This window comes from Perissodus microlepis, chromosome 1, assembly GCF_051167445.1.
Source record: "Perissodus microlepis isolate ML-2025 ecotype Zambia chromosome 1, ASM5116744v1, whole genome shotgun sequence".
Classification (NCBI taxonomy): Eukaryota; Metazoa; Chordata; class Actinopteri; order Cichliformes; family Cichlidae; genus Perissodus; species Perissodus microlepis.
In genome coordinates, this window is record NC_140461.1 from 37,184,481 (window position 1) to 37,202,723 (window position 18,243).

Consider the following 18,243-nt stretch of genomic DNA (forward strand, 5'->3'; position numbering starts at 1 on the left):
ACAGATGGATACATTTTTCAAAGATTAAGTCTATGAGTAAGTTTTTCCAGTGTGCAGGACTCTGGTGTTCCTTGATTTATGAGGACTGTGCTTAAATTATTCAATCCTATGAGTCATCACATAGATTGGGGAAATGGAATATTCCTGGTGACTGACAGAGATTAGTATCTGACTGAGGCAGGCACAATTGGTCAAAACAGTTTTTAAAGCTGCTCTCTGACTTGGATCTTTCAGTGAGAAACATCAACTGTGTTAAATATTAAACAGTCAAGCCTTTCAATCCACAGTAAAGACAGGAATGTGTTTGATTTAGCAACCGCGCTACAGGAGAGTGCAAGCATTTCCTGCATTGTAAACAACACACACACACACACACACACACACACACACACACACACACACACACACACACACACACACACACACACACATCTAAAACTGCCAAAGTTCACTTTTTATTAACGTGTCCTAAAATATTACAGTTAAACCATCTGGTCTGATGACGTAACTAAGCACTAAACTGGAGTTAAAGTTCTTCTTTGTGTTTTCAGGCTGAGAAGGAGGCCTGTGAAGCCAAACTGTCCAAACTGCGTCTGCAGAACAAGGCCAAGGTGACGTCTCTGACGGCACAGCTCGAGGAGCTGAAGAAGCAGCAGGGGCCGAGCACACCAACACACGGCAAAAAGGTGGAGATGTGCACGCACATCCAGAGCTGAAGGGTTAAACGTAGAAATAAATAAATACTAAACGTTTTCCAGCGATTCAGTGCACCATTGGCTTTATAAGCTCAGACACAGTCATGCCATGTGGATCCCATTTGAATCATGTTTCTGCTCTGTTTCCATTGGGATTGTTAAAGTGCTATCTTCATGTTTAGGGTTCATCCGAAGGAGGAGAGCAAGCCAGTCGAGGCAAGATTGTCCTGCTGAAGAAGAAGGTTGATGAACTAGAACAGCAGCTTGGACAAAGAGATGTGGAACTGGAAACCAAAGTAAAGCATACTTTGATTTTGATGCCTACCAGATAAAGGGAAATTACCCTGTGTCCCCACCACGTCCACTTAATTATTTGAAGTTATTTTTTTATAATTACATTTATCTTTCTTAATTTGAATTATAATCACAACAGAAGAACAGCAACGGCAGCTAATTTCAGCAGAGAACAAAGAAATGGCCGTAGGGAACGCAGCTCGTATCGACAGAGATGAATCCAGTACATTTATGGAAAAATGTCACCAGTTTACTCTACTTTTCCTGGCTCCATATTTTTTTCTTCATTTCTTCTTGTAGTTACAGAATAATCATCCTCTCCATGAATATGCGCAGACAGCACCCACAATGGTGCCACTGAGCAAACGGATGTATTCATTTCTTTTTCTGTTGTGACATATCCTGAGGTGTACGTAGGGCTGTGCGATATGACCAACATCTCATATCCCGATATAAGAATTCTATCGTCCGATAACGATATAAATCACAAAAATGTAACATTTTCTGTAAATTCTGTGAATCTCGGGCAGCTCGACTTGCGTGAAGTGTTTCCAGCTGGGCGTCGTGTAGCTGGAGTCGAGTGTTTTAACCGATGCATGAAACGATACATTTTTAGACATAAGTTGTAACGGCCGCCGTTTTCTTTGTGAGTATTTATTACACGGCGTGCTGCGGGGAAAAGCCTGTTCTAACGTTTGAGTCTAAGGTTTATTTTTTAGCACCTGGCGGCTCTTTTTTGCTTCTCATCCGTAAATAATCTGCATCTTTCACGTGATTCAGTTTATTTTGAAAAGTCTCAACAGGATCTTGAGCTTTATTGTGAAAGGTTTATGTGGAACAAGTGGACACGCGGTGGTTTTACTGTTGTTGTTGCTAACGACAACGCATAAAAACAAACGCTTGTCTGTCCGTAGTGTGGTTATATTAAATGTAAGAGAAAGAGAGAACAGCCCTAGGTGTACGCTTACACTTTGAAATCTAATTTTTCTGACCAATACTTTGTGTAGATGAAGGAGTTGGAGTCTCAGCGGCAGCGTGGTGAAGAAATGGACGCTATGCTGACAGAGAAGGACAAGAAACTGGCAGAAAAAGAGGCCTACATTGTCCACCTGCAAACAGCGCCTGCTGGAGATCAGCCCATCACACCTGCACCACCACAGGAGGTCATAAATGCTTTGAGCATGTAGAATCATCTCACTGCGTTTTTCTTTGTAGTTTTCTAATCCAAATATTGCACGTATTAATAATAGGCAGACAAAGTTAGAAAAGTAGAAGAAAATGGATTAAAGCTGAGTCACAACAGGCGATGTCTTGCATTTTCTCAGAGATGCGGTCACTGTCACTCATGTGTTCTGTCCCCCCAGGCTGAGGACGGCGGGGCGATGCAGGAGCTGCAGTTGCTGGTACAGAGCTTGACTAAGAAAGTGGGGGAAGCTGAGGAGCGCTACAGTTTGCTGCAGGAGCAGACAGACAGCCTCAAAGACCTGCTGGCTACAGAGAAGGAGCAGTACAGCCAAAAGGAGAGCATGTACAAGCAGAATGTAGGTTTTCAAAGAGGACAATACAGCTTCTTTTGTAGAATTTAGCTGTCTCGGGTTCACAGTGAGTCGTGTGCTTGTTTATAGATCCAGACATTCAAAGACATCATCATTCAGAAGGACAGCCAGCTGATGGAGATCAACCAGATGCACGAACAGGAGCTCTTCAAGCTAGCAGCCAAGTCAGATGCCAGTGCAGACTTGGAGCAGGTAACACGGACATTTAAGATTACATCCCACAGACAGTCAGGAGTTCATGCAACTAAAAGAAGTTTGAATTTTTGTGTTGTTTGTGAATCTGTGCTTTTCTTTTCAGCTTCTGAAGGCTCTAAAACAGAAGCTTCACGAGAAAGAGGAAGTGCTGCTGGGTAAAACTCAGGTCATTGATGTTCTCCAGGGAGAGGTGGACGGGAGAGATCAGCAGATAAAGGTTAGCAGACTCGCCGCTCCTGTTTGCGTCTCAATAAAGACGTTGGTGTTTTTCCTTGTTTTCTGTCAAAAAGATCAATTTCCATATTTAATAAATGTCTTTGAGCTTAAACGCAGCTTCAGACTGTTGTAAACACTCGTTTTCAGACCAGAGAAGAAATGTCCCTAATGTTGCTTACATGTAGCGAGCTCAGGGGGAGGGGCTAAAACAGCTTGTTTCAGACAGAGGATGAAATGAGGGGTTTCACCAATCTCTGTGCATCATGCAAAGCATGCTAAGTCCAAGAATACAAATATAGTGCTGAAATGATCATAATAGTTCCCATGTAAATATTTTATCTGGGAAATGATTGTGATGCAGTGTGCTTCACTTTTCATTCAGCCTATCGAACAGTCTCTATTGTTGTTTCGTAGACATTCTTCAACCTCTCTTGAAATAATGACACCTTGAAACTTACGTGGAACAAATACTTTGTCCACGCAGGAACTCTCAGAGCGGCTGCAGAGGCTACAAGTCGAGCGAGAGAGCCTTGAATCCAAAATGGAGGCAGAGAAGCATGTGATGCGAGCACAACTCCGTGACCTGATGGAGAAGCAGCAGGCAGAGGTGCAGCGAATGACCGAGCAGCATCAAGCACAGCTGGATCAAACCCAACAGGAGCTCATGAGGCAGCTGGAGGACCTGAGGAGAGCCCAGGCAGCAGCACCACCTGCCAGTCAGGAGGCATCAGGAAGTGGAAATGTGCTCACAGATTCAGCTTCCATCCAGAGGATAGCTGAGCTGGAAGGTTGGTTCTTCATTTTGATGATTTGTCTGAACTCCTTCAGAGTTCAGTTTGTGTCGTTTTCCCATGTACATCCTGGGAATTTTTAGTTTATTCACAAAATGCAGCAGAACATGAGGACATTTTCAAATTCTTTCAGTGCTTCAAACTTAGTCTTTTGTTATTTTTGCAGCACAAGCAAAGCAGAAAACAGATGAAGCCAGCAGATCAGAGGCCAAGTTCCTAAAAATGAAAGCTTGGTCTAAAAGTCGAATCAGACAGCTGGAGGAGGAACTGAAGAGAAGCCAGGTGAGGGTTTCAAGTTGTCCAAGTCGGATGGACAAAGCATTTTGTGCTTTTGTGCTGTGCTTATGGCAAAGATCCCAAATTCACTGCCAGTGCAGTAAAAGGGGGAAAAAAAACTCCAGTGGAAGACCGTCATGGCGTGACCTTCACAGAACAAGAAAAGCTGCCAAAGTGAGGTCAGGCTGTATTGAATAAAGATGGTCAGTCCAGATATCAGGTTTCAGGCTTGTACAACTCTGTTTTGGTCAAACATACATGAAATATAAAGAAATAAGGGCTGTTCAAAACGTTTGCACAGCACTGCTGAAGAAAATAACTCCTGCAGTCAAGAGAAGCCACTGATTGTTGAGCTATGAATGATAAAACCAGCAGTTATTCAAGTATAAATGTTACAATTGTATGCAATCTTTATCAATAAAACATAGAAATGTAGATGTTTACGGTGTACTATACTACAGCGCTCCCTCGTTTATCGCGGGAGTTACGTTCTAAAAATAACCCGCGACAGGTGAAATCAGCGAAGTAGCCAACTTTGTTTTTTACAATTATTATAGATGTTTTAAACCCCTCACTACACACTTTATACACTTTTCTCAGACAGGCATGAACATTTTCACACTTTTCTCTCTTGTTTAAACACAAACTTCAAACCTTCATAGAAAAATAAGTCCGGTATTATAGAACGAAACCAAAGGCAGCTGCCTTTGACGGTCCAAAGCGTTTCGTCGAGATTGTTTTTGTTGGGGAGAAAACTTACAAACAAGAAGTCCAGCACTTCAGAGTCACACTGCTAGCGATCAGAGATTTATGTAGATTTGACAAACTGAACGCGTTCTGTAAAGTACAGGAGACACGGTAGGGGGGAGAGTGATTGACAGTGGTCTACAGCCAATCAGGACGCAGAACATAAAGCGCTGTTTAAAAAAAAATAAAAATAAAAAATTAAAAACCATGGAAAATTGCACACAAAAAAATCCGGGAAACAGCGAGGCCGCGACAGGAGACCCGCGATACAGGGAGTTCATTTCAGTGTTAAATCATGTAACACTGTGTCTTACAGGATATAACACTGTTCTGAGTTGTAGGGAGAGAGATTGCTTTCTCTTTGGTGTTGTTAAAACGATACCTGTTTTTAGATTTGAGCTTGTTACTGCTCGCGCTGCTCGTCATGACCATAAAGCTGATGCAGCATCCGTCACGTTATCCGTTTTCCTTTTATATCAGCTGATCGTCTGCAGGACGCCGTTTTCAGTTTGTTATCCAGAGTGAAAATCTAAAACGCGTCAAAATGCTGAAAGTCATTTGGTAAGCAAAGCTGCCAAGTAAACAGAGACACGTTTGACTCTGCCCTATTTAGGCTGGAGTTGCTCCCCCAGACCTGACTGCCCTGCGGAGTCGCATCACTGCACTCGAGGAGGAGAGAGAAGAAAACCTCTGGAAGGTGGAGCAATACGAGGAGGTTAAAGCAAAAAACGGTAATAAAATGTAACTTTCCAGAAAACGCTTTAGGGAAATCCTCAGTTCAAAAATGAACATTATTTTTGTTCGATGTTATCGTTAGAAATGCTGGAGGCAAAGTTGGTGGTGTATGAGGAGCAACAGAGGACACTACAGGCAGACTTGGAGCAGTTCACCAAGAGGGCTGCCTCTCAGGTCTAGCACCCAAACGCTTTCTTAAACCTGCTGCTTTTCTTTTAAATGTAATACTCACGGATGGTCTCTTATCCCTTTTTGCACCTGCTGAACGTAGGCAAGTGAATCAGGCAGCGCTGATGACACTCAGAGCCAGGTGCTGGAGTGGCAGGAGATGGTAGCTGAGGTGGTCAGTGCCAGAGACCGGGCCAGGGAGGAGAAGGCTGCCTTGTCCCTCCGTATCAGCCACATGGAGGAGGAAAGAGAGGGTAAGACTTTTGCTGGAGGATGAGTCAAACTCATTTAGATCAAATTAGCTAATGATGGTGGGATCAGTTATAGCTAGGAGGTAGAAGCAGGGTTAACATCAGAGTCACAGTTAATCTGCTCAGAAATCCTCAGCCAGTGTGAAATAACACACGTCTGCTGACATTCACATATGTGAAGAACCTAAAAACAAAACTTTTTCATAAATGCAAGAAAAGACTCGCAGTACTTCATACGACAGTAGTAAAACCTGTTCTTTAATACTTTAAAGTTGTGCTGTATTTCTGTTCCTCAAAATTCGACTTTAATTATTTAGTCATTCTTAAACCCGTTAGTATATCAGAGTACACATCCTCTGTTAGCATCTAAAAAGGAACTTAGTGTTACTATAAAACACAAACTCTGATGTCTACATTTTTGGCATTTTGTTTGTTAACACAAATGTGGATCACGGGGTTCTGTCAGAGTCAAGTTACCTTAGTGGTAGCTGTGGTTTTGGGGAAACTTTAGTTCAGTTCTGGCATTACTGTGCCTCCGATCTCCATTAACACTCTGGGGTCGACGGATGTGCCGGTGCGTCAAAATCACATGACCAATTTAAGACGACACAGCAACAAGATGCAGCGACCCACAGTCTCCATTTCCACTTGGGTCGAAAGTGCAGACTTAAAACTATACACCAGTTTTTAAATTGTGTTGATAGGGCACGTAAAACCAGAGTTAAGATAAAAAATACACGCAATGTTTTTTCTGAATAAAACAGTGGTGTTTACTGCGGGAAAGAACGGTAAAAATGTCATTTTCTAAGGAGAGCGCTAGCAAATAGGGGTGCAACGATACACAAAATTCACGGTTCTGTTCGATACTTTGGTGTCACGGTTCGATATTTTTTCGATACAAAAAAAATGTTCATGCCTTTTTAATTTGTCATTTATTAAAATTATAAATATATATTTTAACTCAAAAGTACAGTTTTTAAATTTAAATTTATTTTTAAAAAAAATAAATAAATCTATCTGATCGAGAAATCACTCATCTTTGGAAAAGAGAGTTTATTACAGAGAAATGTCTCTTTCCAAAATAAAAGCTATACTATATGCTTCTTCTGGGCTATATTCTCAGCAGCATATTAAACATATCAGGTCCCCATAAGGAGAATCCTGTGCTAACGGCTGTCTAAATGACTCGGGTAAAGTTTGTAGCATGCGTGCTTGTTGTTTTTGTCTGCTTCCACTTGTCTTTGCACGAGGATGATGTCGGCGTAAATGTGCAGTCATATTCGTTGTGTTCCCACTAGTGCTGTCAGCGTTAATCTCGTTGAAATGACGTTAACGCCACAACACGGCAAATCTCCGTTAACGAGCTACCGTGGATCGCCCCGTGCTTGGGGCTGGACGGCCAACACGTTAACGAGCTAACTGCGCTAACGCACTAGTTCCCACCCATGTGATTGAGCATTGCGTGGAACATCCAACATACTGTTTTACTTTTGTCCATGACGCGCTTACCTTCAGGGTCATACGTCACATGAAAACCAAAATAGTTCCAAACGCCAGATCTGAATGAGGGTGGGGGAGGTTCAATTTGCCATGTTGCAAGGAGAGCTTAACTTCTGTCTCGCTAGCTTGCCCTGCGCTCAGTGAATCTGCGTTCGACTACTCCGCCTAGGCTGCACTGTCGAGCGCAGATCCACTGAGCGCTCAACACAGACAGCATCGTCAGAAGGAAAGTTGATCAAATAAATTAAAAATTTTGTATTGTTCGATACATATGCGTACCGAACCGAAAGCACCGTATCGAACGGTTCAATATCGATACGAGTATTGTTGCACCCCTACTAGCAAACACTCTCTGCTTGCGAGCAAAATTTAAAAATAAAAAGAAGTAAAAACACCCCTTTTCTATTGGTGTTAAAGTGTACCATGTTGACCAATCAAAAAACTTATATGGCAACATGTGGCACTTGGTTGTTTAGGAAGAGGGGGAAGTTTTAGGAGTGACACCGGCGAGAGAGCGAGTTTTCACATGTGAGAGATTTGTGATGTTTAGCGTGTTCGGAGGCTATAGTTAGTGTGTAGTTAGTGTGTAGTGTAGTCGTTTTGTTTTGTGTGTCAGTTCTACTAGTGAATGTCACAGTTGCTCCAAAAAAGCCTCCAAAGGTAGATTGCTGAAAAGAATGATGCCAAACAGGCAAGATAAACCGTGTTTAAAGGTGAAATATAGACGTAAAAACAGCCAGTTATACCCTGGACCCCAGAGGGTTAATGTTTGATCAACTCTGAGTCAACTTCAGTCTGGAGAGGACTGGACTAAATGGAATCATTTCAAATATATTTCACGCACTTTGTTTTTCTCATAGAGCTAGCTTGTTTTACCATTTTCGTCATGTTCCTGTGTTGTTTGACTGAACAGTACTTTGTTTTCTTCATTTTTTCCCCATCCTCACTGTTGTCATTGGCGAGATTTGGTTTACTCTGTGCTGCCTCCCATCTCATGGACCTCCACCCCCTCCCCACTCTCCCTGTCCAGCCCCTGCTCCAGGGATGGGAGCAGCCACCCAGAACAGTTTCCCATCAGTTTTGTGCATGCAGGCTCCTCCAAACCTCCAGTGCAGCTCGTGCACACTGTACTGCCTGGAGTTTCCCTGAATTTTGCATTTGCTGGTGGAAACGACAGGCAGTACAGTGTCATGCTGCACGTTAGAGTCTGCTGTTTAGTTTAGTCTCTTCCTTTCTCTGTCCCGTGTTGTTCTTTTCCATTCTTTACCCTTTTGTTTTCTTCTGTCTTTCTGTTTCTTCTTCTCATCTTTTGATTTCTGGTGTGCTAAGATATCTGAAATCACCAACAATAATGAACTGGTCTCAAATATAATTAAAGAAAATTGCTGCTCTATTGTGGTGGGATGGTAGGTTTGCACTAACCCTATTAAAAAGACTAATGCATATAACCTCATCAGAGCCTATCCTCCATACAGACAGACACACACATAGCTTAGTAGAGCTATGCACAAGTGCCACCTTCTCAGATACTCGGTCACTGTGTAGGTATTTGTGCTTTTCAATTTGGGGATTTGGATATTTGTTTTGTTTTTGTTTGTTTGTTGTTGTTGTTGTTGTTTTTAAATGTGAAATATGCATGCCACCTCTGCTTCAGATGGCACATTTCATACTCAGAAATGTGAAACATCTGTGAAACATCTGTATTACTGCTCAGCAACATAGTCCCACTCAGCTTGTCAGAGACAGACATAGCAGGTATTATCTTTAAGTGAGTGATCCTAAAATGTTAGTTAGCTTTTAAAATATGCACAAGCCTCATCATTACAGGCTGGATTTTTGTCAGCAATAAGAATGCTTCAGTTAAGCTCATTATTGTAAATCTGGAAACGTTTATTACAAAACGTATCAGGTTTTTTTTGGTTTTAACATGGGAGTATATATTTTTAATGCAGTTTTATCACATGATACTGCTGTTATAAAATCAAAAGCACTGCTTGAATAATCTAGAATGTTATCACAATGGTAAACATGCAAATGAGAGTCTTCTTTAATCCTAGTTAGATGAAGCCAACATCATACTCAAAGAAAAATGGCTGATGGTCTCTTACTACTAATTGTTCCTCCTGATTTTGATTAGTGGTGTCACAGCCTATTAGGTTCATGAATCAATCAAGTGTAGTTGACAATAATGATGTGATCTCAAATAATAAGGGTCAACCTCATAAATCAATAAAAACCCTGCAAAAAAGGTAATTTGAGTTTTGTCGAGTCGCGTGTTCCACTTCACTGACATTTCATCCATGTGTGACAGAAAACCAAAATCAATTTTAGGAAAACACTTTGTGCTTTTTCATACTGAGTTTAAAGAGAGTTCATCTGAGTCTTGCTCACTGGTGTAATGTTGGTCATTTTATTCAGATAAAGTTACTATTGAAGCATGCGCTCTAACTCATGATGAGCTTCAAATGTTTCTGCAAATACTCCTTTGTCAGTGGGTCTTCTGTGATTTGCTGTGATGTTGGTTTCATATTCATGTATTTGAATTAAGAAGTATCAAACTTGATGCTTATTAGTGGCTACAGGGTGAAATCGTTATGTTCCATGAATTAACTCATTAATGTAAAAAAGTCTTACCAGATTTCAAATTGGCCAATCTCCCATTAAAGACCATCTTCAAGTTGATTTTCTATATACTTGCACATATCAGCTCACCAGTGCAGATTAAAGTCTGCTGCAGACGTTAGTCAGCACTGTGTGGGTCAGTGATGCTGTTAAAAAGTTGGATTATGATGCACAATAATTTTGACAGCAAAGAGGTCTTTGCTGTGAAATATTAGGGAGTTAAGTTCACTTTTTAAAAAATCCTACCTAGCATATTCACATCGATAGCTCTCTGTGTAGATGACTATTTAACATCATGGATTAAATGATGAATTGCATTGAAGAGGACGGCTCTGTTTTTCACAGCTTTTCACTAGAAACAAAGCCGACCTGAGACCAGCTGATTTTTAGTAATAAGACTTCACAGCACTATTTTGACTTGATGCATAATGATGCATAATGCTCACGTTTCTGCTGAACTTGCATGTGCTTTACTGTAATCTGCTCTGCTGTAGTCAGTGTGGGTGAAATGCCCAGCATGTGGCAGACTGGCTCTATTCCGCTGCAGAGGGTCATGATTGTTTTCGGCTATGCTGCTAAAATAAGGTTGATACATTTTTGTTTAAATCCGCTTGTGCACTGAACCCACACTGACCGCGGTTAACACACAGAACTCCTTTCCTTTTCCTGCCCCACCCTTTGCTACGAGCTGCCCCCCTTTTTCCTCCCAACGTGTCAAAAATTGACCTGTCGTCACAAAACAGATGGGAACATGTTTAGTTCTAATCATTTTGACGTTGCCCTTCTTGAATCCTTTGCTGCTAAATGAAAATACAAGTCAAAGCACCATCAGAGTCCCCTCAGATATGCACCTGCCTGGTGTTTCTGTCTGCTCTTCATTTCGAAGACACAGTGATGAAGCACTCGCTTTGAATGTGACTCATAAAGATGGGTTTTCTCCTTCCTCCCTGTTTCCCACTTGTTTAAATGCTGTGTTTCTTTGCTATGCAAATTAGGTGTGCATGGCTCTGACCAGAATGCTGCTTTTGAAGTGTTTCTTAGGTTCACTACCTTATGCAAATACACAAGTGCATAAATACCTGGAGTAACTTTCCATTTCTCCATCCTCAGTTCTTGTCATTGCTGTACTTCTCTTGCAGTCTTACTGTCGCTCTCGTTGCCTATACTATTGGATTAAACTGTTTTTTTGTCACAGAGTATGTTTGTGGTGTTGAAAGTGTCTCACCAAACCACCAGCCATCATGCCATCATACTTCTTGTCAACTCTCCATCTCTGTCATCCTGTCTTCAAAAACATTATCCTGTTCCACACTATGATAATTCTGTCTAGTCCACTTTAAACTCACTTCCCATCCGTAAATACACCCTCAATCCAACCCATCATTCCCCTTTCCCTGTGGCACAAAACTGATTGAGGATGACTGGTTCTTTCCTGGCTGCTCCGATCCAGCACTGGTCACTCGGCAGCAGGAGTTGGAGGAGGAGTTGGCTCAAGCTCGGGGGCTCGACCAGCACAGGGCCAAGAAGCTGGCGCTTCCATCCCAGCGAAGTCTGCAGGTAGGTGGCTCTTATTATAGACGTTTCTGTGGTTGTATCATGGTTACACCAGCACGGCCTCAGACATTTGCTGAAGAATGAGCTAACTGTACAGCTTAATATCAACCAGTCTGCAGTTATTTTCAGAAGCTGAGTCTTGCAACATTTTCTTTATGAAATAAATCCTGTTCAGATCAAATCCTGCAGCTCAGGGCAGACCTTCTAGAAAGAAACGGTTTCACAACAGCCTTTTTAAAATCCTTTTTGGGATTGTTATTTTGAAGTGTTTTTCATGTTAACATTAATACAAGGTTTTACAGGGAGCTGAACACTACATGCATGGAATCATCAGCAAAATGAGCGTTATCCTTTAGAAAGGCAAATAAAAATAATAGTTTTAGTTTATTTAACTGCAATTAAACACCAAAAGATATTCACTGGTCTGAGTTTCATTGAGAATAGCACCCTCTTCCCTTTTCACCCAGTTTCTTCACATTTTGCTCTTTATGATGTCAGTGAGAGCAGGTATCCCTAATGTGAGCATCACACAGACCTCAGCAATAAGCCGGCTTCAAAGGAGAGGAAAAGGAGCTAAAATAAATAATTGAGGGTAACAAGGTCTGCTGTAAATATGGATTAGTTTTTCAACTATGGATTGTGCTTGACTATTCTAGTCTGTACTAGTGTCTAAAAATGTATATATAGTTAAAAAAATGGATGGATGGATACCAGTTTTCTATTTTTGGTTAATAACAGAGAACAGGAAGCTTACTTTATTCAAAGAGGAAGAATAATCTCGCTACCTGCCTGTTTTATCTTGTTTGCCTTGTACACCGTAGACTTGCAAAAACAGTTTGCCTTTTTTCCCTAAATGTCAAATGATTGCTTAAAATATAATCCCCTGCTACAACAAACTTTTGCACTGGCAGGAGGACTTTGAGCTCGATGGGCAGGCCCCGTTTCAGGATCCTCGAAGTATCTCAGAGAGTACCACTCCAATGGAAGGGGAGAACATGGGAGGTTGGTGGCCCGAGTACAGTACTCCTGACACAGGTGTGAGACCGCTGGACAGTTTCCACTGGCATGCACACAGTCACCTGCACATTACTTTGGGAGGCCTGAGCTGTCTTTGTGTTTTCACCATAACTTAGTTTATTAAGCACTGGATTGTTGGTGCTGGTTGGTTTATTCTGTTTGTCGTCTAACCTCCGACTGCTGTGACTGTAGGAACAGGGATTAGCTTGCTTTTATTTCTGCTTACACAGAAAGCTACAGTTAAGTTCATTCCCGCCTTATGAAGAAAAACCTGACATTGAGCACCTTCACTTTTATATTTTGCTTCTCATTCATGTGACTCAGTTTCCAGTGTTTTGGGGACATGTGCATGCTGGTTGAGCTGGCTAGTGTTTGTGTCTTAATGAACTGATTGTGACATGATATAAATGTAGGTGGCAAGATGCTTTCCATCTGTGGTAAGTTTTATTTTTATATTTTGGTCGTGTGCATGGTCACCTCCTTTTCTTTAATTCTTCTCCATCCTGTCTTCTGCACTGTTGCTGTCATAAAACCCAAAAATACACCAGCATTTGGGAAAAAAAGATCACCCAAAAGTAAAAGCACTATAATGAATATTAGAATTAATGACTGAGGACTTTTGGAAAACTGACTGGTGTCTTTTTTGGTTGTTTGTGGATAAGCACTGAAATTCTATTTGAAATTCTATTTCACACCCTGCCTCATAATCAGTAAATGAAGTTGTCAGTGAATTATTCTATACTCTTAAGAGATGCAGTTTTCTTAAATTTTAAATTTTGGATTTCTGGATTCTTCTTTTTTATAAGAAGAAAATCCTCCTTTTTCCAAGGGATGCACCAATCTAACTGTTTCCAGTTCTCATATGGTACGGACCCCTGGGCTGACAGTACTGATCTGATGCCAGTATTTAATGAAGCTGTACTCGTTACTGTGATGAAGCTCCTCTGAGTCCTTTTCTCTTTAAAGGCTCAGCTGCCTTCCTTCCTTGTAACTATGAAAACTCGGCGGTTCCCCAGTGGTTGCGCTGATTCTTTTTTTTTTTTTTTTTTTTTAGCAACTGATTGCAAGTTTGTGTAGACCCGTTTAGAGGGTAAGACCACTGTATTCTGTTGGTCTGAATTACCAACCAAAAGTCGAGTTCTTGGTTTTATTTCTGTTGTCAAAGTAGAGCTGGGCGATATAAGATTTTTTCATATCACGATATGTTTTTTTCATTTCAGGCGATAACGATATATATCACGATATAAGCCAAATAACTATATTTGTAAGATTTAAATGTGCCGTTGCTCACAGGTAAAATGTGAAATAATCAGCAGCTTGTTTTGATTTAAATATTTATTTCCCATAATAAGTTCAACAGGGTAGATGTACTTAAGGAACATGAGACTTTTTCAGATAAATAAAGGTAAATATTGCAAACTACACAAAAGGCAGCCGCTAAAGCGTTTAACAAAACAGACTACTAAATTGTCAATTCCACTTAGAAACAAAATATTAATTCTAAAAATAAATCTTAGTTTGTTTTACAGAAGAACAGACAAAATTGACTACCTTTTGTCAATATCAAATAAACTGAGAACTAAAAGGAAATTCTCCATCTCTCCTTGTTGTATAGCTTAGCTTTTCAAACAGTTTTAACAGTGACTTTAGTCTGACAAAAGCCGAATGACGAATTAGCGCTTTCAGTCAGAGATTGAGCTGCACCGCTTTATTGTATTTCCAGACTTGCTTTCGGCACAATTTACAGTGCGCGCTACTCTGTTTTTTGTCAGACTTGAAATAGCCGAAATACCTTCACACTACGGAACTTCTATGATTCTTCCGTTCGACAATCTCTCCGGCGTTGGAACCATCATCTGTTTTCTCTTCGGTAACCTTCGGTCACGCTCTCGGTTGATTTTTCTCTAGTCGGCACACTCATTTCCTCCATTACCCGGGCGGCACGGCGACTGGCTGCTTCCCAAACAAATACACATGTGCGGCTTGGCACTTGTGCTGTACGTAACAAGTCACGTGACGTGACGCTGCGGCTGTGATTGGTTCGGCTCTGCGCTACTTAATTTGGATTGGCTGTTCTTCTTTTTTTTTTTTTTTTTTTAAGAGGACAAGAGAGATTCAATTCAATTTTATTTATATAGCGCCAAATCACAACAAAAGTCGCCTCAAGGCGCTTCAGGCCTATCGCAATAGTTTAACTTTTTCTCGATAGAAAAGTTAATTTTGCAATACATATCGTTATCGTTCTATCGCCCAGCTCTATGTCAAAGCCAAACTAAAACCATTTTAGCTAACTTTTAAATACCTTGTTGCCATACATTGCAATCAATCTAAGTCAGTCTATGCTGATAAGCACAACTCGTTGGCGACTCATCTCTTTGTAATAAGAGATTCAATCTGCTGTTTTTCAGCTGGTTGTATATAAAAGCGAGGTCAGTGCGCGCCTGTGTTCTTTTGCAGGAACTTTTTCACTATTTGGAATTTCTCAGCAACAGATTTGTTAACCTTGCATAGACTGGCAACCTGTCAGGGATGCTTCCTGCTTCTGCAATCAGCCCTTTGTCTCTCTAGGAGACCCAGTTCAGCTTGATGTTTGGTCAAGATCAGATATATTGGTCTGGGGCATCCCTTCTTTTTCCCAGCTTTCCCACTAAAGCAGGGTTTTTAAATTTAGTTAGCAACGATGGGTTAGGCTTTGAATTTTTTCAAATATTTGATCAGAAATTTAAAAAAGGAAAAAATAAGTGAATGAAAACAGTTTTTCTATGAATGTCAAAAATGCATTGATTAAAATATTGTATTTCCTTTTAGAGTTTGCTCTGCTGCTAAAATTAGAGCGGTGGAATTTACCCTGTGAATCATTACAGCTAACTGTACCTTACCAGCCTGTTTTTGTATACCTAGTATTTATTCTCCGTCCTATTGATTCCAGATGGCCTGCGGTCTGTTGTGGAGGAGCTGGAGCTGGAAAGAAACCAACTACAGGAGCAGATACTGAGTCTGGAGGAGCGCTGCCAGGACCTGGAGGATCGACTGCAGCTGCAGGCCCGTATAGAGGCATTACAGGTAACTCCATCCAACAACACACCATATGTGCTATCCCAGGGTTAACTGAAAGCAGCATTTGTATAACATACCAACTGTTGAGTAAACGATGAGTGAACTGCATGGAATGGGATTTTGTAACAAAACCTTCTAACACAGGTGACGTTTGATGTAGATGAAGATGAGCAGCCAAATTGGGTCTCTCAGGTGTGTTGGGTCGCTCATGTCTGTGTGCGTTAGAGAGCACCTCTGGCGGTGATGGCTAATGGTGTGGTGTGCTTATTTAACCTTGGATACGTTTGTCAAGTAACGTTCAAAGCACAAAGCTCACAGATTGTCTGTATTCACACTGCTGATCTTTTGACATTTACAAAGTTCCTTTGCATCACATGCGTGGTCCACACAAATAGATGACTGATGATAGCAGTAACAGATTTCATGTTCTGTTGTTTTCAGCAGGTCTGCTGTCATCCACGTTTGTGTGCAGTGCAAATGTCTTCATCCAGTGACGATCTTTGTGTTATTTATTGATGTTTGGTTTTCTGCCGCTGCAGAACGAGTCAGACAAACTGCAGGGCCAACTTGCAAGTGCCAGAAGTCAACAAAGCAGAGAGGCAGAGAAGCATCAGCTGCTGGTTAACAGTCTCAATGAACAGCTCAAAGGGTAAGTTAACTATTCAAACCATAACCCTTCACTGTGATTACAGTGCTACATCGAAATTCTTCATCTCTTCATTGACAAAGAAATGTTTACTTGTTTATGTTTATTTGACATGCAAAAGGAACTGAAGTGTTCATCTGACTGTATGTAATATGTGCTGTAATTGTTAGAAGTAAAGTGTTATATAAATTATTTGAGGTCAATGCACGGTAAACTAGGTAGCTGCAGGGTTGCATAACCAATAATGCTAAAATGTAATATCACCAACAAAGTGTATAAACAACATTAAAGCATCCAGAATAACCTGTACTTAGTTTTGGCTGCAATGAGTCGGATAGTAAAACAAGGACTGTTAAACCAACAGGTTCAGTACTCAGTGGGTCATTCAGGCTGCCTACAAACTGAACACACAAATGTGAGTCGAGGCTCACTCGCCCATTTTAACCGTTCTCTGTAAAGACTAAAGATGGTCGTGTGGGTAAAATCTGTAAATAAAGGCTGTCTGTCGCTTAAATCTCTTTTCTTTCCCATTCCGATGCTCAGGTTGAACTTCAGCAGGTTGTCTTGACCACGCCTACGAAATGTGAAATGTGACTGGCTGATTAGATATTTGCATTATGAGCAGCTGAACAGACAGAACTAATAAAGTAGTAAACGACCGTACATATTTTTGATGTTCATCAAATGATTCAGTAATATTGGTAATTTGCAGTACCCTTAAACTTAGGATTAAATTAATGTAGTGTATTAATTACAAACGCCAGTTGCTTTGCGAGCTCGAGAACTGGGTGAAACAAGTTTTTTTTTTTTTTTTTTTTTTTTTCTCAAGACTGCTTTGCCTTGATATTTCCCGACTTAGTAATTCCACAAAGTGCTTTGACAAATACTTTTAGTACCACCGTTACAGATGGTGTCCACAGTCAGTTTTAGCTGATAAAGCTCAACCACCAACAAGTGTTTTTAACAAAAGATAGTAAATGTAAAAGGAGGTGTTTCTGGGTTATGTTCAACATTGTTATTCGAGAGGATTTTAATTCACCAAACCATTAAGTAGCTACTTGATTAAATTGGGGTCAGATGGTTCAGACAAATTTTGGTCAACAAGCTAGCTCTTACTTCACATCATCTAATTTAGTCTAATTTATGGCTATTAATGAGAGGATTTCACTTTTTAACAATAAGCTAGTGCACTGAATGTTTAAATAGAGTGTAATCCATGTTTGTAGTACATGTTTTGCCATGTCGGCTATCATAAAGTTATTAGTTTGGAAAAGGACTGCTGTGAACATGCACTCACTAAATGATTGTGTGTGTGATTGTGGAAAACGTGGTTGTTTAGAGTGGGCAGGTTGTGTCAAGAGTCAAGATGAGTGAATGAGTTTTTCATTGGGGTTAAAGACTTGATTTTTATGGTTACGTTTTGGCTAGAGTATGGCTTTGCTCCTTTGTGATGGTTTACATCACAAGACATTAATATATGAACTGTAAGATTTTAATTATTTTCAAGGCTTCCTTCAATCGATTGTCACTTTTTTCTTTAGGCTGACTGACACACAGGAGTGCCTGCAAAGTTCTCTGATTGAGAAGGAGAATACTTTGGCCAAGACATCTGAGAAACTTGAGCTCATCAGCAGCCTTCGACAATCACTGAGTGAAAAAGACATTCAGTGCAAAGAGCTGTCTGACAAGCTCCTTCAGATGGAGCACACTGTAAGAGCTGGGCTGCTTTTTTCTTTGTGTTGTGATTTGCCATTTTTCAGTCTTTAAATTTGTTGTTTTGTTTTTTTCAGTTTGAGAACATTTCCATGAAATACGCTACATCAGAGAAACAATGCTCTGAGTTGAAAGCAGAAGTTATGGATCTCACACAAAAGCTGAGTGTGCTGAAAGAGAAGGTATGCTTGAAAAGATAAAGATTTTTTA

General features: G+C 40.7%; 1 protein-coding gene across 4 annotated transcripts in view; it reads left to right on the top strand.

The window, feature by feature from the left end:
- Positions 1-18,243, top strand: part of LOC146394214 (uncharacterized) — a 41,058-nt gene that overhangs the window by 6,502 nt on the left and 16,313 nt on the right. For 3 of the 4 annotated variants that reach the window (XM_084920170.1, XM_084920243.1, XM_084920335.1), the window contains exons 4-20: positions 552-686; positions 878-991; positions 1,997-2,152; positions 2,354-2,530; positions 2,615-2,737; positions 2,844-2,957; positions 3,441-3,744; positions 3,914-4,029; positions 5,384-5,501; positions 5,588-5,679; positions 5,777-5,927; positions 11,497-11,603; positions 12,512-12,635; positions 15,547-15,680; positions 16,214-16,323; positions 17,862-18,030; positions 18,111-18,215. In XM_084920170.1, the coding sequence (XP_084776296.1) occupies positions 552-686; positions 878-991; positions 1,997-2,152; positions 2,354-2,530; positions 2,615-2,737; positions 2,844-2,957; positions 3,441-3,744; positions 3,914-4,029; positions 5,384-5,501; positions 5,588-5,679; positions 5,777-5,927; positions 11,497-11,603; positions 12,512-12,635; positions 15,547-15,680; positions 16,214-16,323; positions 17,862-18,030; positions 18,111-18,215 (2,349 nt within the window). The remainder of the gene's footprint in view (positions 1-551; positions 687-877; positions 992-1,996; positions 2,153-2,353; positions 2,531-2,614; positions 2,738-2,843; positions 2,958-3,440; positions 3,745-3,913; positions 4,030-5,383; positions 5,502-5,587; positions 5,680-5,776; positions 5,928-11,496; positions 11,604-12,511; positions 12,636-15,546; positions 15,681-16,213; positions 16,324-17,861; positions 18,031-18,110; positions 18,216-18,243) is intronic. The other variant, XM_084920322.1, reaches the window with a different exon arrangement.